This window comes from Rhododendron vialii, chromosome 6a (genome assembly GCF_030253575.1).
Source record: "Rhododendron vialii isolate Sample 1 chromosome 6a, ASM3025357v1".
NCBI lineage: Eukaryota > Viridiplantae > Streptophyta > Magnoliopsida > Ericales > Ericaceae > Rhododendron > Rhododendron vialii.
Genome location: NC_080562.1, coordinates 38,763,413 through 38,785,707, shown reverse-complemented (window position 1 = coordinate 38,785,707; position 22,295 = coordinate 38,763,413). Strand labels below are relative to the sequence as shown.

Below are 22,295 nucleotides of genomic sequence, written 5' to 3'. Positions count from 1 at the left end.
TTAACATAAAAACTTAATTTTCAAAAAAAAAAAAAAAAACATAAAGACTTACAAAATATGTTTTACCCATATCACACAAATACTATTATTACAAAAATGCATTCTATATATATCTCATGTACTTTACAGATTTAATATTACATTATGATCGTAATCCAAAAGGTTAGGAATACAAAATGCAAAAAGTTAAAAAAGAAGAAGAAGGGGGCTCTCACAAACACCCCTTAAGAATTGTGAAAATTGTTTAAAAAGTAGTGCTTGTTTTTTTTTATTTTTTTATAACTAAGGTGTTAGAGCCCAACGTACATGTACTTCGAGAAATCTTGAGGGTCAATCACGCTTCAAATATGTTGATAGCATTTAAGAGGTTTCGGACTTGAAAAAAGTGCCTGTTTGTTTTTACATTGTTCTTAAGTATTTATACCATAATAAAGATAGTAATAAAAATTTTACTGTGAAAATTGGAAGATCTCAAAATGGCTTGCTCCAACATAAAGTTGTAGTAGCATCAAACAAAAAAACCCAAAAAAAAAAAAAAAAAGCACAAATAATTAGATTTGGATGCAGTTTTACATGATCTCGTTTTTTTTTTCTTTTTTTTTTCTTTGAACTGGGAGATTAATATGCTCTTTGCAAAGGCCTACTCTTCTTGTTATTTTCTGGGCTTGGCCCTTTAGGGATGGCTTGTCCCAATGGGTGTTTTCTTGGTTGGCTTCTTGACAATCTCGTATTTGGGTCTCGGATTTTTGGGCACAAAATTGTTCTTAGTTTAGAGATATAATTTAATTACAATGCCGTCCAAGTCCTCGTTCTTTTAATCTTCGTAACAATTTCAAAGATTGATAAATTTTTGCCTTTAAAAAAAAAATACTAAAATTGCTGTTGACTAAAATCTGGTACACCCATAAACTTATTTTCGAGTCTACTTTGACTGATACTCCATATGTTAGGTTTTTGTTGTTCCAACCACACTGTATATTCCTAATCCATGAGCCCCTAAACCATGATCCCAGACATAAAAGCAGCCGATAAAAAATCCATGGTACAGCCTCCAAAGGTTCAAAGTCTTCTATAAGTTCCACGGGTAACTCTGTTGTGGGCAGGAAAATCAACCAAAATAAACAGTTAACAGTTTGAAAAAGGTAAGTTTTGAATTGAAATCAGCGTGCGAGGTGAAAATTGAAGAAGACCGACTGTGCCTGATTTCCATGCCCACAGTGAAAGCTTGGCACATTGAAGTCCAGATGCTCCCACGTACCGGTGCACCCCTCAAAAGTTCTTGATGTAGAAATAGAATTCACATTTTTATTTCGAGCCGAAGATTGCTACTCCCTCCATCCCAATCCAAATGCAATTTTTTTTTTGCGAACATCGTGGGCTCTGATGAGATAGGTAAGTGAAAGAGACGTGTCTTTGATTCATGGGCTTCATTTGAATGTAGTTTCGTCGGATCAAATTTTTTTTCCGAGTTTGCGCTTAGCCTAAAGGTGGAGGATGACGAGGCATAGCAGCCCCCCCAATAGAGACTCCAGTACGAAGAATCCAAGCTAATAAACAGGTGGTACGTCATAAAATCAAACTTGGACCTAAAGTTGGTTCAATGCTTAGAAATCGAAAACCAGCAACTAGTCAGCTGATATATATATTTGAGAAACAACTGAGAGAGTAGCAAGCTCAATGGTTTGGACTAGAATGGGAAATGGTAAAAACCAATCAAGTACACAGAACACCAACGCAATCTCGAATAAGAAAAGAGAACAAAGCAGCACTTCTTTTAGCCTAGGTCAACCATTGGTTGAGGGGCTTTTGCCCGCGAAGGCCTTCTTTCTGTGTGGCATAAGAATTACCGAGTTCTCTTTCCATTGCAATTTCTAATTTTCTGTTTTTGAGAACAAAAACCAATTTCAAATCGATACTTGCTTAATAATGCTAGTAAAAAATACAGACAGCAAGCCAAAAAGTAGTTATAAGATGCGTGAAAGCCACTAAAATCATGCAGCCTGGAGTATTACCACCTGCTAGCTAGTATTGAGCTCTTGTAAGGAATTTCTGATATCAAATAAGCCAAAAGAAAAACACACAAAACATACTATCGAGAATGACTCAACATGACAGACAACAAGGTAGACGTTTGAGGTAACAATAACATTGGGAGAGAACCAGGAAGCCAACCTGAATGAGCATAAGAATACCAGGCAGCCTCTTTGATCGGATGGACTTCATCCCTGACAGTATCTTTAGAAAAATTGTAAACTGTGAGGGTCACTAATTCTTTCCCATTGGAAGGCATCAAAATTAAGTTGACAACATCCAATGTCATCAAGGGAGAACCACAAAGAAATCCACAAGTCCATTATGACACTGAAGGGACTTGAGTCTTACTTTCAACCTATAGTTCCCCGTCAGCAGAGATCTCTAGCCAGAGTGGACAAAGATAAGAAGTTCAAAATCAGTCTGATTCCACCAACAGTGCAGATCCAATTGCGAAAGAGAATGTCAACCACCAAATCAAGCAAACAAATGCAGGGTGAATGCTAGCTATAGCCATATTTCAGTGGATTAGGCAATCGTTCAGTTCCCATAGAACCCATAACTAAAATAATCGTAGAGATGAGGCTGAGCGTAGCAGAGAGAATTTCATCAAAAGAGGAGGAAAACTATTAGTACCACAAGAGGTTTGTGACATAACCAACGGACACTGAGATACCTGCAATTGAATATGTAAGTGCCACGGCCCACGGGGTAGGGAGGACGAGAAAACGATCATAAAAAGACAAATAGAGTCTAGAATATATTGCTCTAGCCTAGCTAGAGGGAACAGAAACAAAAGGAGACATGATTGCGAAGATCATAGAAGGAACAAAATCTAGTCTTAACAAGCCATCCAGGGTTTCAAGTTCCACAATGTAAGGAGCTTGAAAGCTCCCTTGTCTTTTTCTTTTTCATCAAGGCGTTATGGGTACATTGCTCCCACAGTTGCTTGCTTGCCCTCTTGCTTTACCTACTCACCCATCAACTAGCTTCGCACCTCACCTTGAGAATGCGAAGGTGCATAGCATGGTTGTTAAAGGGGTGTTTGTCCCTCTTAACACCCCGCACAACTCCGCCGAGTAAAAGTATTGAAGCATTTCACATAGAAATTAGCAGAAATCCCTCGTTAAAACCTATGATACAGGAAAAATCATCTGCTCATCTGGTAAGAATATAGAAAGAGGCACCTCTGGGTAACAAAAAAAGAGGCAGAAGATGAAGAACAGAATAAACCAATTCAAACTCCACTTGTGAACTCAGAAAATGAAATCCAAGGTTCAAGGAAAGATCCTAAGGTTTTTCTCCCATCTGCAGCAACGATTAGTAGTAGAAAAGGTGTCTGTAATACCTCCATTTGAGATAATAATTTTCTTCCAACAAAACGCATTCTTGTTGTTGGACCTCAACAATATCTCAAAGTAAGCGAAGAACAATAAAGATGCACAATAACATAGTACCGAAGAAAGTTGGACGAGGATAATGAAGCTTCCAAGGCAAAGAATTTGTCCCATATTACTTCCAGGTCACTTGGGAGCCATTCAGCCAACATTCACCAATTAGTAGCAAAAACAGTAAAGCAACCAACCTCCATTTTTACGCTTTTATGAGAAATAACAACCTCCTAAAACCCTAAACCAAGGTATGGAAAAACAGAGAGAATTCAATCCATTCACACAAAATAAGTCATTTGAAAAATGTAAGACATATACAACTAATCTGATCAAAACAGGAAGTACAGCAGCAACCAGCAACTATACAGGAGCAGCATATTGAGTTTATTGAGGCTGTGTGTCTGAACTTGCATAATTAACTAACGAGGGATGAAACAAATACAAGAAACGAATCCACTAGGGATTGGTAATTCTTACCACCTCTACAAGAATTTTTCTATGCTGGTGGTCAGTGTTGATTTGGGAACAGCACCAATAACTGTGTCTTTCTTGTCTCCATCCTTGAAAATCATGACAGTAGGGATGCTACGGATCCCGTATCGAGTTGCAATTGAAGGACTCTCATCAGTGTTCACCTTGTAGCATTTCAGCTTCCCAGTGTATTGCTTTGCCAATTCATCAATAACAGGGTGGATCATTCGGCATGGACCACACCATGGGGCCCAGAATTCGACCAGAACAGGGGAAACAGACTCGAGGACAAGTGACTGCCAAGTTGCATCAGTGACAGAAGCCACTGCAGATGTTAAAGAAACAAATGAGACCTTTCAGTTAAGAGGAGTTGTTTCACTAAAGCAAAGCTGATAATGATAGATGGATACAGTATTGGCTTGATAGAATGATGAGACAGACAATCTAGTTACAACCTGCGGACAGCCTTAACTCCACGTACCAAATGTAACAAGGCCACAAGGGAAATAGGAAACACTCAGACTAGTGCCATCATGGCCCAAAAGGTAAAAATATACATCAATTTTCGTTTTCTACTTTTTACACTATAAAAGAAAAACTGCAAAAGCATGAGACTCTTTCTTATAAGCTCGCTACAAAGACATCAATGGGGAAAACCATGAATAATACATCCCGAATTATTCTATTGTAGCACCAAATTGTATTCTGCATCCCACATTCAGGAAGCCACAGGAAGATCCTCAATAACAGATAACAAAAAAAGAAGCCAAACTTGAAAAAATATCATTGTTTCATATAGACAGAGACTATTTCTTGTGGGATACACAGAGTTGGTTCTCAAAATTAACAACGTCCACTAATGCATGTCCTTTGGAAAAATATTCGAGTCCATTCTATACACCCCGTCAACAATATATTTATATATCTTGACAAATATCATATATCTCCAGACCTAACAGCTAGTAATCAAACACATCAGCATAAGTATCGGATGACCAATCTTATACAGATAATCTAACACAAAACTCATTAGTTCACTTGCTGCCCACATCATTAGTTGTTATATCTTAAAATTGAGAACTAATCATACCCTATGCTTCAGGAATTCGGTCGAAACAAACAACTAAATAACGAAATTCATCACTACAATACATGTTCACAACATAATTATAACTTTTGAAAAATATTATATATTTGATACGAAACATCTAGTATTCAACCACATCAGAATAAGCATCCCATCTTTTACAGAAAACATTCACTTGCTGTCCACTTCTTTAGTTCTTACGTCTTAAAACTTAAAAGTGACAACTAATCAGACACTAAGCTTCAGGAATTTGAGCGAAACAAACAACTACATAACAAAATTCATCACTATTATACCCATTCACAACATATTTATTACTTTTGACAAATGTCATACGCCAACACGAAACAGCTAGTATTCCACACCATCAGAATGAGTATCCCATCCTTTATAATGGTAGTGGGAAGCTAGTATCTATCATTGCTTATATATTAGAATTGACAACTAATCAGACACTAAGCTCCATAAATTTCAGCGAAACAAACCTCCGCAGATTCATAATTAATCTTCCCAATCAACTTCGAGTTCTATTACCAACAACACACAAGGGGCAGATAAGGCCGGGCAACCTCCCTACCCACTATCCAAGTTTGTATGAGAAATTTTAGTGGTATTTCTGCAAAAGTTAAAAATTACATAAATTGCCCGTGCAATATAACTTTTAACCATCGAACACCCGCCAAACCAAGAATTTTGGCGAAAATTAATATTCTTTGTAATACTGTCTTGCTTTTCAAAATACATAAAGGCACGCAAGATTGTACATCTTAGAAGTAGAATAAGTTGCTCGAAAATATATGATAATCTCTTTCGTGGTCCTTTCATAATCTGGGTAAGAAAAATTATATGGCCTTTCATATGTCACAAATTCTTTTTAACGTCTGGTCTCCAACCTTGAAATCTACATCACTGTATTACCTTAGTCACATAATCCTTAAAAAATGGCCTTCGCTCCCGCTCTTAATCCTCGCCCTCGTGAATTCTAGTTGTTTGGGAGGTTTTTTAAAGTCCACTTAGTGTATTACAATCACCAAGTCTCACATCCACTCCTGCTACTATCACTGAGTCAAACAAACAAATGTTTTCCGGTCAAAAAAAAAAATACAAATGTTGGTGCATACAAACTAATGTACGTATACGGAACCTATTGGTCGAAGAAAATTTATTTACAGGAATGTGCGGTGGATAAGGGTGGCGGTGGCCCAAGACCACCGAATAATTACTCATTGCTCGAAAGGGCGATACTGTTTCTAACCTTCGACGGCGGTGTCCTGAGCCTCGCACACAATTCGTGCCCCGCGCCGACCGGGTCTCGGACTCGGACCAAACGATCCGAAAGACCGACCCGTATAAGCAGCCTGGATCTTGAGTCCTCTGATTACCGGTAACCTGACCGATTTCCGGTTACCGGAGAGCGCACACACTGACGAGCTCCCGATGGGAGCCAACAACGTGGCAGCCGGAAAACCGGCGGCTCCGCGGACTGTGAAGGTTTCGAGCGCGCCGGCCATCGATGAGAGAGAGAGTCGGTAATCGGAGATCTGAGAGCTGAGATTTTTTTGGCAGAGTGATGCGGAGTGAAGGGAGTGGCCTACGGCTGGCGGGGTGTTTGTTTTACGTGAGGTGAATGGATAAGGAACGGTTTTTTGGCCTCTGTGAAGCCCAATTGTGCTTTGGATTGGGCCGTTCGGGTTTGGGCACTGATTAAGGCCTTTCAGCTGCCTCGGTGATAGAGGTGATAAACGGGCCGATCAGTAAGTTGTTCAGGCTTGGTTTGAAAAGTTAACGAATATTTAATACATGTTGAAGGATAGCTTGTTCTATGAGACCAGTCGATCTCGAGTAGCTTGAAATTTTTTATATATTGTAAGTCGAACGAGACGAGTAGTAGATTGTTTAAGCTTGATTTGAAACCTTATTGAGCTTAAAAGGAATGTTCAAGCTTAGTTCATGTATATTAAAAATCGATCTTGAATGAGTATTTAACGAATGAATATGAGCTTGAACGATGCTCCACGAGTCATAAATAATTTTTCTCAAAGGCCTCAAATTTTAATTTGTACAAGTGTGATTGTGGTCCCTCTCATGAATCAATCAAAAGAAGAAACAAATCAAATAAAACTTAGCCTTTTAAGTCTCAATTAATAAGGGACAGCCTTTTGTCGCAATTGATAGGGGACAGTTCTTTATTTGACTTTTACACATCATTCGTAACGTTTAGGACTAAAATTTAACTGAAGGACCTTCCAATTAACTAGAGAAAGTTTAGACTTCGAATAATAAGTAGAGAGAGATAGGAAGAAAAATATTAGAAGTAGGAGGAATTTTTTGAAAAATTCTTTTTGAATTATAAAGAGAACAAGGTCAAATCTCTTCACCTCCCAATCTTAGGCCCCGTTCTAGAAACCTTCTTAAAAAATAGGAAAAATTTCAAAAAAACCCCTAAACTTTCTGACAACTTGCAAAAAAACACTTGAACTTTCACTATTAACAAAAAAACACCTAAACTTTGCATTCCGTTAGCAATTAAACCCCTGCCGTCCAATTCCGTCAATTTTTAACGGATGGAGCTAACGGAAGGCGTTAACTTTTTATTTTTTTTTACTTTTTACATTCAAAAATTACTTTTAACTCTTTCTTTTTTTTATTGGTAAATAAATGTGCCATAAAGTTCTTTTTTTTTTCTTACTATTTATCAAAAATTACTTTAACTCTATTTTTTGATATTTACAAAAATAACTTTAACCACCATCTTTTTTGTTACTTTCAAATTGTACATTTCCCCTTCTCTCTCTCTCTCTCTCTCTCTCTCTCTCTCTCTCTCTCTCTCTCTCTCTCTCTCTCTCTCTCTCTCTCCCTCTTTTTTTTTTAGAACATTAACCCCACTCCACCAATCAACTACCAAAGCTCTAGCTCTAATTTTAGAAATTCGAAATTACTCTTTTTTTTAGCATTCTTGTTTTTTTATATTTTTTACTTCCAAAATTACTTTTAACTCTTTATTTTTAGTAGTAAATAAATATGAAATAAAGTTTTTTTCTTACTATTTATCAAAAATTACTTTAACTCTAATCTTTACTATTTATAATAATAACTTTAACCCATTTTTACTATTTATTGCATATTTATTTATGACTAAAAAAAAGAATGAGTTAAAAATAATTTTTGGAAGTAAAAGTACTAAAAAAAAGAAAAGGTTACAAAGAGGAGGTTAAAAGAACTTTTGAATTTCTGAAATTGTGGCTAAGGCTTTGGCGGTTGGTTGTGGGGTTAATTGGTGGTGTGGAGTTGATTCTAATAAGCAAAAAAAAGGGGGAGGGGGGGTGGGGGGGAGGTAAAATTTGAAAATAAAAAATATGGTTAAAGTAATTTTTGATAAATAGTAAGAAAAAAAAAGAACTTTATTGTATATTTATTTACCAATAAAAAAAAGAAAGAGTTAAAAGTAATTTTTGAATTAAAAAGTGAAAAAAAATAAAAAGTTAACGCCTTCCGTTAGCTCCATCCGTTAAAAATTGACGGAATTGGACGGCAGGGGTTTAATTGCTAACGGAATGCAAAGTTTAGGTGTTTTTTTGTTAATAGTGAAAGTTCAGGTGTTTTTTTGCAAGTTGTCAGAAAGTTCAGGGGCTTTTTTGAAATTTTCCCTAAAAAATAAGCATCTTATTTCACATTTTCAAATTAAAAATTAATGTAAATAAAAAAATAATTATTTAATTTTTTTTGCACTGTATTAAAGATCTTGATGAGATCTATTAAACAAGATCCATATTGGTAGAAAAATTATTTGCATAAACACATTATTTTTGAGCTTGAAATTGCCTTAAAAAATAAGTACTTATTTTACGTTCCGAAACGGACCCTTAGACTTCTTTTGTTTGGACGTAAAATGTTCTCCGGTAAAATGTTTTACCTATTTTTCGGTGTTTAGTTGTGTAAAAAATGAGGAAAATATTTTACATGTAAAACATTTTCTATTAATTGGATGAAAATTACTTATCATTAAATCTTCCGTAAGTTATTTTCCGAAATAAACTTGTTGCCCTCTACTGCAATTTTTACTGATCAGTTTCATCGATCGTCGATCTTGACCCATGTTCAATTCCAATATTCTCAGATCTCTCTACCGATTAAGCCCCTGCTCTCTCTATATACTATTTTGTCAATTTATGAAAATATTTTTAAGTGCCAACCAAACACCAAAAAATAAAAGTTTAAAGTTTGTTTTTAGAAAAAACATTTTACATAAAAAAGATTTTACATCGTAAAACATTTTACATCGAAACAAACGGAGCCTTAGTCTCAAATTGATATTTCATTCGGTTCAAATCATTTTATTGGAGAATTAGTGTTTGTATCATTGCTAGTGGGTGATTTGGATATGGTACCAATGATGGGATTTTTCCAGACTCCGTAATTTGTTCACAAATTATTTGTAAACCTGACAGAGAAAAGTGGCAAAAAGGGATTGTTTGTTGATGTTCTTCTTTAGTTTAGCAGGTGCGTTTAAGGCAAGGGTGCTGTAAATTTCCCTTCTTTATCTTTAGAGATTTAAATAGCTAACCAATCCATGTTGAATTGGGTGCGCACCATTTCTGCAACCCGATGACATACTAGCAATCATTGCATCAACATCCAATCACTTTAATGCCTCACTTGGTTATAAGCTTATGTTACCGAGCTCAGCGTTAGTTTAAGTAAAACTCGACTCTTATAAAAAAACTACAACACATGGTAATTAAAGCAATGTGGGATAAACATATTCCTCGATGAAAAATCTACAGCCTGACTTAATACCATCTTACTTACCTTCCTTCCTTTGATCTTACTCATTAATTCCAATTAGAAGTCTAATGAAACTAGCTAGTGAATGCGGCGGTTCAGCCGTGGAATCTAAATTCAGAATTGATTGCATGGCAAACCCTAAACATAGCCAAAAAGGATCCAGTTTTATGATAAGATTTGCAAGGAATCACCTCTACGAATCCAAAAGTAATACTTACTAATGTCCATTGCAGCTGATTTTTTATAGGACCCTATAAAATAATATTCAAAATTTTATGGATATTTTTCTAGATTTTTTTGAGACTCGAATTGGACCCAAACAAGTTTTTTTTTTGCGTGGTTCCTTGCAACTCTTCCTTGCGATTATGATTTCTGTTAAGATAATTAACAATGTTTGGGAATCCATGTTAGGAACTGCTGCCCACCATGGGCAGCAGCCCCAACCCACACTCACACACGGCACCGTTTTATCAAAGTGAAAAAAAACAAACTCTTCCGCTTGCAATCTTATGGAGCAGAAACGTGATTATGAGAACCCTAGAGTTAAAATTTAATCATGTCTCTTTAGAATAATATGATCAGAATAATAAGATCTGCGCGTCAATTCAAACGGATTGAAAATTGGAGCACTTAAATTTTTTAATCATATTTTTTAATATATAAACTGTCTAAAAAAAATTAAGTACGCCAATTTTTAATTCGTTTGAACAAGTACGAATATCTTATTATAATAATCATATTATTCTAAAGCATCATAATTAATTTTTGTCTCTAGGGCTCTCATAATTAAGTATCTGCTCTTTATTTAGGATCCTGTAGATCAGAAACGTGATTATGAGAGTTCTATAGACAAAAGTTAATTATATCTCTTTAGAATAATATGATTAGAATAATAAGATTTTCGTACTTGTTCAAACGAATTAAAAAGTGGCACACTTAATTTTTTAGACCGTTTATATATTAAAAAATATGATTAAAAAATTTAAGTGCTCTAATTTTCAATCCGTTTGAATTGATGCGCAGATCTTATTATTCTGATCATATTATTCTAAAGAGACATAATTAAATTTTAACTCTAGGGCTCTCATAATCACGTTTCTGCTCCATAAAATTGCAAACGAAAGAGTTTTTTTTTTTTTCCTTTGATAAAACGGTGCCGTGTGTGAGTGTGGGTCGGGGCTGCTGCCCATGGTGGGCAGCAGAGCCCCCGCGTCCTTAGGAACTCCAAGAGGACTAGTACAGACTCTTGTGTAACCTGTCAGATATGAGATATTAGTGAAGGATTGGAATATTAGTATTGAATTAGGTTCGGTTTGGCCTAAGTAAAAAAAGTTGGGTAGTTATTTCTATCTCAATTAAAAAAAATTCACAATTTTTAATTTTGAGTCAATTTTTTTTATAAATTATTAATTCATGTTGACAATATTGTATTTCTAAATTTTTTTATGTCAAAAGGCAACTTTTTTGCTTTCAGGAAAATTGACAGCAAGGTCACCTTATTTATATTAATTAAGGCACAACTATCGATGGGGCGCAACTCATTGCGAAGATGAATACTAGCCTTAAGATAAATATGCATGCCTTTCGTTCTCACGTACTTGTTCTTTCCTGTTTTCACTATTTTTATACTCTCTCAATTTACTTGGTGTACTTAAATACTTAACTGTTCTAATAATCTTGTGCTAATACTATATTTTTGAACCATAGTTCTGGTAGATGTCCTTCGATTACATTTGAGCTCCATTCTTCCTAATTTTTTTGTTTACTCGTAAATTTTTGTTTAATTTTTCATCATAATTTTTTGTTTAATCATCCATTTTGAGAGAGAAATTAGAAAAATATATACAAAATATCGAAACGAAAAATACCAAAAATTAGGAAAAATGGCCCAAGTCTCATTGATGAAACAATGGTGCTAGTACCACACCACTCACATGAGCAATGAGTTCCACACACACTACACATTCTAATGTGTATGTGAAGCTCACCACTCATGTGTGTGTGTATTTCGGTGTAAGTTTTTGTGTGCCGCTGGAATTATTGTTGATGAAATTGGAGTATCAGCGGATCAAAAAAAAAAAAAATTGGAGTATCATGATTTTAGGCTAGGATAGGTGGGTCCTCTGGTCGGGATTGGATCAGACAACCAAACCCTGCAATGAGAATCACACACACTGAAACACACACAGATGACATGCTGTTCATGTGCAAATGATCACCACAGAACGTCTTTTCCACGTGTTAGTTGTGTTACGCCCACCGTTATGTTTCACCGTTTCTCCTACCAAAGTGCTCAATTTCATTGTCCATCTTGGCAATCAAGTTTTGTGAAAGAGTCTTTCAAAACCCAGACCATCGAAAACACTTTTGGACGATGGGGATCGGGAGCCCTGTTATTTCGCAAGGAAGATTTGCAGAGAATCACCTAATGAAAAACGCGTTTGGACCCATTCCGGGTCCCAAAAAAATCTAGAAAAATATCCATAAATTTTTGAATATTATTTTATGGGGCTCTATAAAAAATCAGCTCCAACGGACATTGGTAAGTATTACTTTTGGATTTGTAGGAACGAACTGAGCAGTTTCGCCCTACGAATCCAAAAGTAATACTTACCGATATCCGTTGAAGCTGATTTTTTTACCGGAGGTCATAAAATAATATTTAAAAATTTATGAATATTTTTCTAAATTTTTGTGAGATCCTTAGGAAAAGTAACAAAATTTCACTTTTACGTAAGTATTTTGAAAAATAATTACTTTTTAGCACAAACAATTTTGCTCTAAAAAGAGGTTATTTCTCAAAATGCTTAAATAAAATTAAAGAAATTTAACTTTTTCAATTCCTCTTGTCGAGATGAAATAATAGCCGTCAAAATTTTGGCACAAAATTAATAAATGCAAAAAAAATTCAAATAAGAAAAAAAATTTCAAATTTAAGTTAAATTCATATGAAGGCAGAAAAAAAAAATGCTAGACTCCTCCAATTGGCCAGTTAAAAGAACACCTTCCATTAAGCGCGTGGGCCAATAATTCCGTCCAAAATCAGCTAGCTTTTAATAGGAGTATAGTATTCCAAAATATTTTCCTTCAAGTACACAGTACACACAGTCCAGTCAAATTTCAAACCTCTCTCTCTCTCCCCCCCAACAACTCTCTCTCTCTCTGGACGTATACGTGATACGTCCATGCATTCATTCTCTTGTGACTTGTCCGTATATAGTATTAGTCAAACAATTCAACTCTCTACTAGGCCTGCGCCAACTCCACCATCACTTCTTTCATTCTTTGCCTCTTTTCCAATCAAAACAAAAACAAAAACAAACACAAACACAAACACAAACACAACTCTCTCTCCTTCTCTCTCTAGAGGTCTCTCTCTCGTACATATTAAAGAAAGAGAAGCATGGAGAAGACGAGGGAGTGGAAGGAGAAGCAACTGCAGAAGACCACCCTTGTCGCCACTGACAGGTCTTATGCCGAACAAGTGAAGCTAGCCGCGATTGCAATCACCCTCAACGTGCGGTTGAGATCAGCCGACATGCCCGTCGACATGCAAGAGCGTGCCCTGCGCTTCACTCGATCCCTCCTCGACTCCGCCCCCGCCGGCAACCACCGCCCTAGCCCCTCCCTCCTCGCTCGCTCTCTCAAAAAGGTCACCCCGGCCCCCTTCGATCTCTCTCTCTCTCTCTAACATTATTCTCGACTGCTACATATACTATTTTGATTGGAAATTGATTTCTGGGTGGATCATGATGCAGGAGTTTGACAGGTGGTACGGGCCGGCGTGGCACTGCGTGGTGGGGAAGAGTTTCGGATCGTTCGTGACTCACTCGCCGGGCGGGTTTGTCTACTTCTCCCTCGACTCGCTATCCTTTCTTCTCTTCAAAACCGAGGTTCAGCTGATTACCGACCAGCCGCCACCTCCCTCTTCTTGAAATGCTAACGCAGAGTAATTAGTTTTCTTGAGAAAATTTTCAGTTCTGAGCATGTATATCTCATGTGGTGTTTGCTGGGCACTCTCAAGCCGTCCGATGCACTTTTGGACGATTCAAATTGAAATATTCTCTCCTCTCACCCCTCCTCTTTTTCTCTCCAAATTCGAATCGTCCAAAATTGTATCGGACGGTTTGAATGTGCCGAGCGAGCACCATGTGGTACCCATCCTACACAGCAAAATTTCTCAGTTTTCTTGACTACGGAAAAGGGAAAACAGAGTGCGTTCAAACAGTGAGTTGTGTTATCATTTTGGGTTTTTAGGAATTTAGGAGGGAGATGTTTGAATTGTCATCTTTTTTGTAACGTGTTTTTGTTTCTAATACTATGAATGATACACGCAAACGTAGACATCAAATGAAACACTGACCATTCATCATTTACTCTATTGCTTCTGGGCCTCCTGACTTGTCTTCTCCCCTCTCAAGTTTAGTCCCACAAGCCATCTAGTTTGAAAATTATTTACTGCCTACACCTTTTTCATTTCTTTAATAATAGCATGCACTTCTACAAATTTTGGAATTCTAAAATTAACACCTGACAAACTTTTTTCGGCTTCGTAATATTTGAACTTGTGACCTTTGTAGGACAAATTCTTTATTTGTTTTTTTAGGACGGCTCATTTGGTCAAATCGGTGGGTTAGTACCCCTCCTTTATTAGGTGGTAGTAGTACTGTGACTGTATATCAGGATATTCTCTGATAAGTTAAATTTCAGTCTTCTTCTTTCGAACACAACAGACAAAATACAGCTTATTTACTTCTGTTTGGTCTACTTGGTCAAATACAGCTTTCTTTTGTTTTTCTTCGTATTTTTTCTGGAGACTCCTCATTAGGATTTCGGCTCTCTGAAGTAAAAACACAGCCAAAAGAAAATGCAGATCTTTACTTATGTTTGTGCATTGGACTTAGTTTTTGTAAAAGGAAAATTAAATGAAAGGTGCCTAGACAGAAAATTAAGGCCTCATTTCAGAAACCTTCTTAAAAAATAAGCAGTTTATTTCATATTTTCAAACTAAAAAATAATGTAAATAAAAAATAAATTTTCATTTTTTTTTTGCATCGTATAACAAATCTCGATGAGATATTTCAAACAAGAACCATGTTGCATATTTTTAGATTTCAATAAATCTATAATTTTTGAGCTTGAAATTATCTTTTTAAAAAATGATTTTTTTTTGCGTTGCGGAACGGACCCTAAGTCTTACATGTGTTAAGTTTCTTTAACTTCATTTTCTGTCTCTTTTGTCATCCTTTTCGCCTCCAGAAATTCAAGATTCAAACACAAGAAGAAATTAGCAGTAATATTCATAACATGAGAACTTCCCAAAAGCTCTCTTGAGTCTATCCGCATTTAGCACGCACGTTTCCAAATTCTTTTGGCAAAATAAAAAAAAACCAAAGCATAACCTAAGACACAGCAAAAGCATCTAACTGTCAGAAAAGAAAATAGTTACTAACATGATTGATACAAAACATTTCAAGTCATGTTTGTAGGACAAAAGAGAGCCGTAAATGAGAAAGAGTTTGCTGCTGATTTCAAGTGAAAACAAAGTGAGTGTATGCTTCTGGACAGTGTATTATGTTCTGAGGATTTCTCGCATGGTCAGAACTACGGCAAGTTTCTTTCACGCATGAACCCTTCTATCTTTTCCACATCTTCTGGGGTGTCAACTCCATGAGCTTCATGGTCAACCTTTATCACCTGCAAGAACAAGAATGAGAAACAGGAAACGTATTTGAATTCAAACATAGAAACTAGTAAGAAAAGCTGGGAAACAAAAGGAAAACAGAAGAGAAAAGTTTTGTGTGAGAATTGAAGAACCAGACAGCAGTGCCAGTTTAAGTTCTTATAGTGAGCTTGAAAAAGCTTGGTCAGAACTCCAATGTTGCACCAAAGCTTGTATGACAAATTGGGTAGCAATCCAAGCGTGTCCGGAACATTTCGTACCAGAATGAAAATTTCAAAAACTTGCGCTTGTGCACATATGCTCCACCTCAACCTAATATGGTTTGGTGATCAAAATAACATTGCTACAAGGGAGGGAAGGACGATGGTGTAACTGGTGCTTTTGGTTCAATGCTGCAATGACTAGAAGATTGAACCTTATGTAATACTAGTATGCCACAGAAATGATGAGTTCCCAATCGATTGTCACAATTCATCATGGTAGGGTGGATGAAGACATGGTTGGCAGTTGGCACAAGTTTTAACCAAAATTGGTCGTAGAAAAAGGTCAATGACCTCTCTTTCAAAATTCTCAAGAGGAGCAATTGAATTTTTATAAACTCTGCTAGAAACCATGTGTTTCTAATCAGTGCGTATTGAAATGACTATATCACGTCCAGAAATGTCAGTTTTTGCATGAAAATGAGGGGAGAAAAGAATCGATTGAACAAAATTAAAAGATAGAAGAATTTTTTTGAAGACCTTCATCTTATATCCATTTTCAAGGACTTTTAGCTGTTCCAGATCCTCTTCCAGTTGCAACGGAGTAGGTGGAAGCTCCGGATATATCTTGAGGAACTTCGTATCATAACTCTGGTTACACATCGTAGATAATAATTTAAGCAGAAGATAATAAACAGCATTGCTACTTTTAATGCAGCACCAGAAGAGTACAAAAGGGAAAGCAGAAAGAAATTAGAATCCTCATATATTTTCAATTGGTACCTGAATCCCAAGGTGTAGTAAATATGGGAAATGAGGATTGACCTTCCCAGACCTGTATTTAGTACGTAAATAATCCATCAATTTTACCAAGCACGAGATAAAAGCTGAAACTGCTACCAGATGTAACATAAGAGAGTACTAACTTATTATATGGTATCAGTCCTCTTGAAAAATAGACTGCATAGCCGTGAGTATCCACTACACATTTAACTCTGTTTGGATCAAATGCATCTTCAGGTTTCAAAGATGTGACTGCCGTGCTAAACACTGCATCTGGGGCTGCCTGCAGAAGACACCAAAGAACTCGAGTTTAGCTAAATGAAACATCACAACAGAACAAAATCACCTCTCATTTGAATTACGCAAGGAATAATATGGCTTTTCAGTTTGAGTTCGTTAGACACTTGCATTGCTACGAAAAGCAAAGGAAATATATTCACCTGAAGTGCTTTGACAATTCCATCTATTACTTCTGGTTCAATTAGAGGTTCATCCCCTTGAATATTGACAACGACATCATACTTCTTCTCAAGCTTTTGTAGTGCTTCATTGCAACGCTCAGTACCTGCCATTTGGAAAATTAATTAGTCATAGGGAAAGCTAACAAAATTTCTGGAATTTGCATCCAAGGAACCAAAATGGCTGTTACCATTTCGGCATGATTCTGATGTCATTATCACATCAGCTCCAAATCCTCGACAGCACTCAGCAATCTTTTCATCATCCGTTGCCACAACTACACGAAGGAGCTACGAATCAGAAAGTAAAATATAAAACCAGAAGAGACAGCTATGGAGATTCCCGTTCATATGCATCAATGTCCACAATCTTGTATGTAAACTTGTTTGTTATGCTTGAAACACGGTGCACTGATCCAGAAAACGGACTAAGGGAACTTGCACAACCTAATCTGCGTGCACCGAAGGAGAGTTGTTCGATCGATCGTTCGATCGTTCGATCGATTGATCGAGAGAGAGAGAGAGAGAGAGAGAGAGAGAGAGAGAGAGAGAGAGAGATGGAGATTCCTGTTCATATGCATCAATGTCCGCAATCTTGTATGTAAACTTGTTTGTTATGCTTGAAAAAACACGGTGCACCGATCCAAAAAATGGACTAACGGAACTTGCACAACCTAATCTGCGTGCACCGAAGGAGAGTTGTTCGATCATTGATCGATCGATCAAGAGAGAGAGAGAGAGAGAGAGAGAGAGAGAGAAGGAAGACCGTGATTGTGTGACAACAGTCAAGAACCTGACTTTAAATAGACAAAACTGGAAGAAATGGATCCATGAAGATGAGAAGTGAGAACTCATGTAATGCTGACGGGTCGAGTATTTAACTATGTCTAGGTAGAACCAAATTTGACCAGCGGAAAGTAGCATTCTACTCCAAGTTTGATTCATGTTGATCTAGAATACCCTCCTTAGGGATATATGGTGAATATGTTTCGATCATCCAGAGCAAAGATCCTCAACTCCAGAACGACTAAAAACAAATGAAGCTCAAGTCTTACCAACTTGATCCAATGTAGTTGCCATTTTTGCCCTTTCCCATGTTCTCTGCAGATAAAAGAGCAAGAGAAGCATTTATGATGTCATAGTACAACGAAACATGAATATGCTACCAAAAACTGCTGGAAGCCAAGATTAAGCAGTGACATTTTGCATTGAAGCAAGCTCATACGCGACTCTAACCTCTAGGGGCCAAATAAACAACCATGCTCGTGAATTCTGGATAGTCTGAACAATGAGTCTTATAAGACTTCATAGTTAAATCTTAAGAAATATACTACTACCATATAATGTACATGAAAGTATGAAACAACTACAAGAGGTCAACGTATGCAGTCACTTCATTAAAGCTTAAATTGCCACAACTTAGCACTCACTTCCGAAGCTTGTAAACTAATGCATAACAACTACTCTTTATCCAGGAAAAGCAACTCAGTACACAATCATAACCATTGGTTGTCAGCTAATATCAACCAAACTCAACATCTTGACAACCAACATATTCATTGATATTACAGTGGACATTCATGCTCAATACATCTTACAAAAGATGCAGCATGTATTCACATAGACCTATCTCAGCAGTCAATCCTAATACTAAAAGTTTTACCAATCATCATTTGTAATCCACCAAACTGCAAAGAAGCTCCAGAAAGATTTTTCAAAATCGAAATTAACTTTTCATCTTTCTTTGTTGACTCCCTTATTACTTTAGGGGCCAAAGGAACTTGATAGAAATAATCTTTTACTCCACAATGATCCTCTCAATTTCTCCATATTATACGGACAAATTTGACTCTCATTCAAACCTATTCTCTGGAACTCTTTACTACTCCCCCCGTTTATAGGTTTCACAGGTAGCTAGTTCACACATTCGTGTAATCACAATTTCTGTGTATCACTCAGTGGATAAGTTATAGCTTTCCTACAAGGCTACAACGCATTTGGTTTCCAACATTTCCCCATGTCCTAGCTTTGTCACACCATTGCCAACATCTTCATCAAGCTACAAACAAGTCACTTACGATTATACGCTATCAACCATTGTTGTTTGCTAATAGTTGTTTGCATTAGCAGAACTTTTTTTCGGTGGATGGAACTGTATGTAATGGATACAAAACGCCTTGAAAACCCATAATCTGCTGTAATCGAAGTTAGTTTCACATCGTCAATATTTTTGCAACCGGAGCTCACCCATCTTTACATTTCGCTTTAAGGTGAGTGACTAAAATGGGACCCATCGGTCCATTTCTTCCTCTCAACATTCTTCCATGTGGTTGATCCCAACATCTGAACACAATTCTCCTTTCTACTTCATCTTCTCCCAAAACCTCAGCTCTAGCATTATATCTAGAGTTTAGGACCAAACAACTCTCTCCTGCTTTCAATACATAAAGCCCCAATCTCTTGCAATATTTGCCTAAAACGACTTATCTCATTTTCTCAACTACTCAAGATTACCAATCATAACTCCAAACGGCATGGATTTCAATCTAATCCATTTAACAAGCACAAAAGAGACACTAGATCTGGAAAACATAAATCGAACAGCCCCAATAAATGCATCCACTCTAGGGCCGATAAAAGAACCAAACCACTCGAATTTGAGCTCGTGTATGCTTGTTAATAGCTCGATTGAGATAGCTTGTTACATAAACAAATCAAGCTTGAACATCATTTTGAAGCACGTTAAGTTTTCAAACAAACTACTACTGCTCGGCTGGTTTGACCAATGATGTTAAAAAAATTCAAGCTACTTGAGAGCAGCTCGTGATCAGCTTGATTAAAGGTCGTTTGAGATTCCGTCTCGTAGCCACGCCAAGCTCGAACATATTTGTAAAGTTCGTTTTAAGTTTCCAAACCAAAGTTAAAACAATCGACTGTTCGGTTATCAGCCCTAACCCACTCTAGAAATTAATACAAACCAAAAAATAAAAAATACTACTCCCAGAAGACAGATAACTCGGAAGCACAATCTAATATAGGTGTCCTCAGAAGAAATGCAAATATTCGAATTCGCAACAAATGGCAGAGAGTGATTGCTTTTATATGTGTACCTGGATCATGGGCTTTCCGAGGATCTGGACGAGAGGTTTGCCTTGGAACCGAGACGAGGCGAAACGGGCTGGTATAATACCGACGACCCGGCTCCGAAACTTGGCGGATCGGGTGAGTTTAAGGTAGGCGTGGGCCCCGAGTGCCACCGCAACCGCGGCCCCGACCACCACGCCGTGGACGATCCATGCTTTGGTCGAGCTTGACGATTCAGAGGAGGAAGAAGAAGAAGAAGAAGATGACGACGACGACGGAGTACAGATCGACATTGGGTTCTTATTTCTGGAGAGAGAGAGAGAGAGAGAGAGAGAGAGAGGGGGAGTGAGGAGTGATCAGTTGGAGCAGGATTTATGGTGCAACTGTTTTTTCTGTGGGGGAGACCCATTCCTGATTCCTTTTCTACTTTCTTTTACTTTTATTTTTTATAACTACCGTATTTTATAGACTTTTTGGCACGACATTTTTATTTTATAGTATCTTCCGTTGTCCCTTAAGAAATTATAATTTTTTAATTTAAATAATTCAAAAGATTGTATCGATATTTATCAAACAAAATTTATATTGCACACAAAATTATTTAGGTAGGTGCTTTATTTTTAAGCTTAAATTTTAAACTTAAAAATTGCACTTAGTTTCTTAAGGACTAACTTTTTGTGACGAATGAATTTTATATCATATTATTAGTCTCGACGAGAGAAATTAAAAAATTATACAAATATAAACCAAAAGCTGAAAAAAAAAAGGTTAACAACACTCCCCAAAATCAATATGGGTTGATTTTGCCACTCTCCAAATTGTTAACTTTTGGGGAGTGGCAAAATCAATATGAGTTGGCCACTCCAAAAAAAAAAAAAAAACTCATATAAATTTGGTTTGTCTTAAAACAATAAGGGAAAATTAGGAATTTGATGCAATTGTACATTATCCACCCACTCATATCTCTTTTAAAAAAATGAATTAAACCAATTAACTTTTAAACTTCCCCCGTAAAATAATCTCCCATCCAATCATATTCACCTCTTTATCCACTTCTCCCCTCCAAAATAATCCCTCTACCAAACAGGCCGTAAGGAACTTAGGATGTGGACAAAATAGCTCAGTTTATTCCAAGACTTTTATTTTATTTTCCTGTTATTTTTATTTTTATTTTTTTGAAAAGGAGAGTGATCACATAATCTTTTCTATTTTCATAAGTTTAGAGTGCGATAATTTACTTCGTTTCATTATTCAAAAAACGGATTGCATGGTTAACAGTTAAGAGACTACAGTACTATAGCTGATTAGAATCCAACATTCTAGATAAATATTATAGTTTTATTCTGTAGAAATCAAAATTTTCTTTTTGTTAAAGATATCACGTAGTTATAAACTTATCGAGAATGATATTTATTTAATTTTGTTGCCAATATTGTGTACATCAGTGGGGGCTTAATGGGAAATTAATGTGTTGACAATCAAAGGGGGTTCGATGTCTCTCTATAGACTCAAATTCCAAATATTTAGAGGCGGCAAAAAATCGTCATTTGTTGATTTCAGTGGATGAATTTAGGTAGTGAATAAAAAAATAGAGGTGAATTTGATTATGAAAGCCATAGAGACAAAAATTAAGGATAAAATGGTCAAAAAACAAAAAAAAAATCACATCGGTTCAAACGGATTGAAAATTGAAACAATTAATTTTTTCGCATTATCTTTTAATACATAAACCGTCTAAAAAAAATTAAGTGTTCCAATTTTCAATCCGTTTAAACCTCTGCGAAGATCTTAGTTTTTTGATCATCTTATCCTATAGGGTCGTAATTAATTTTTGTCTCTATTACTCTTATAATTAAGTATCTGCTCTATAGGGTCTTAAATAAAGAGAAAATACTTAATAATGAGAGTCATGAAGACAAAAATTAGTTATGATCCTTTAGAATAAAATGATTAGAAAAATAAGATTTTCGCACCGGTTTTAACGGATTGAAAATTTGAACACATAATATTTTTAGATTGTTTATATATTAAAAAATATGGTGAAAAAAATTAAGTGCTCGAATTTTCAATCCGTTTGAACCGGTACGGAGATTTTGTTTTTTTTTATCATTTTATCCTTAAGAATCATAATTAATTTTTGTTTCTAAAGCACTCATAATTAAGTTTCTGCTCTACAGGATTCAAGAGCGAAAAGAAAGAATAACTGTTTTAAGTTTCAAATGGGCCTAATGATGACGTGTCATCTCTACATTTGTTTGCCGCACATCCTTTCTACACGGAGGGGCTGTGTAGAATTTACTCTCTTGTTTGTATATTGCTAAC

At 36.3% G+C, this 22,295-nt stretch overlaps 3 protein-coding genes across 3 annotated transcripts; 1 reads left to right on the top strand and 2 right to left on the bottom strand.

Annotated features, from left to right (window-relative positions):
- Positions 1 to 3,673: 3,673 nt before the first annotated feature.
- Positions 3,674 to 6,632, bottom strand: LOC131329222 (uncharacterized). Its single transcript, XM_058362308.1, has 2 exons — positions 6,236 to 6,632; positions 3,674 to 4,218 (listed from the first exon to the last, which is right to left on the bottom strand). The coding sequence occupies exons 1-2, from the start codon at positions 6,489 to 6,491 to the stop codon at positions 3,905 to 3,907; spliced, it is 570 nt and encodes a 189-aa protein (XP_058218291.1). The 5' UTR covers positions 6,492 to 6,632; the 3' UTR covers positions 3,674 to 3,904.
- Positions 6,633 to 13,091: 6,459 nt separating this feature from the next.
- LOC131329221 (uncharacterized) lies at positions 13,092 to 14,166 on the top strand. Its single transcript, XM_058362307.1, has 2 exons — positions 13,092 to 13,417; positions 13,524 to 14,166. Exons 1-2 carry the CDS (start codon positions 13,169 to 13,171, stop codon positions 13,698 to 13,700), a joined length of 426 nt encoding a protein of 141 aa, XP_058218290.1. The 5' UTR covers positions 13,092 to 13,168; the 3' UTR covers positions 13,701 to 14,166.
- An 878-nt stretch (positions 14,167 to 15,044) lies between these two features.
- Positions 15,045 to 20,384, bottom strand: LOC131329219 (3-deoxy-manno-octulosonate cytidylyltransferase, mitochondrial). Its single transcript, XM_058362306.1, has 8 exons — positions 20,000 to 20,384; positions 17,945 to 17,990; positions 17,081 to 17,167; positions 16,872 to 16,996; positions 16,575 to 16,714; positions 16,432 to 16,483; positions 16,189 to 16,299; positions 15,045 to 15,462 (listed from the first exon to the last, which is right to left on the bottom strand). Exons 1-8 carry the CDS (start codon positions 20,264 to 20,266, stop codon positions 15,370 to 15,372), a joined length of 921 nt encoding a protein of 306 aa, XP_058218289.1. The 5' UTR covers positions 20,267 to 20,384; the 3' UTR covers positions 15,045 to 15,369.
- Between the last annotated feature and the right edge of the window lie 1,911 nt (positions 20,385 to 22,295).

Bases quoted from the DNA above. Each gene is read 5' to 3' on its own strand.
- LOC131329222 (XM_058362308.1), bottom strand. From the start codon at position 6,491: ATGGCCGGCGCGCTCGAAACCTTCACAGTCCGCGGAGCCGCCGGTTTT. The intron at 4,219-6,235 runs GTTAGAAACAGT...TAACATCTGCAG, and splicing joins TCAGGACACCGCCGTCGAAG to TGGCTTCTGTCACTGATGCA.
- LOC131329219 (XM_058362306.1), bottom strand. From the start codon at position 20,266: ATGTCGATCTGTACTCCGTCGTCGTCGTCATCTTCTTCTTCTTCTTCT. The intron at 16,484-16,574 runs GTTAGTACTCTC...TACTAAATACAG, and splicing joins GGACTGATACCATATAATAA to GTCTGGGAAGGTCAATCCTC. The intron at 15,463-16,188 runs GTCTTCAAAAAA...TTGTTCTTGCAG, and splicing joins AAAATGGATATAAGATGAAG to GTGATAAAGGTTGACCATGA.
- LOC131329221 (XM_058362307.1), top strand. From the start codon at position 13,169: ATGGAGAAGACGAGGGAGTGGAAGGAGAAGCAACTGCAGAAGACCACC. The intron at 13,418-13,523 runs GTCACCCCGGCC...ATCATGATGCAG, and splicing joins TCGCTCGCTCTCTCAAAAAG to GAGTTTGACAGGTGGTACGG.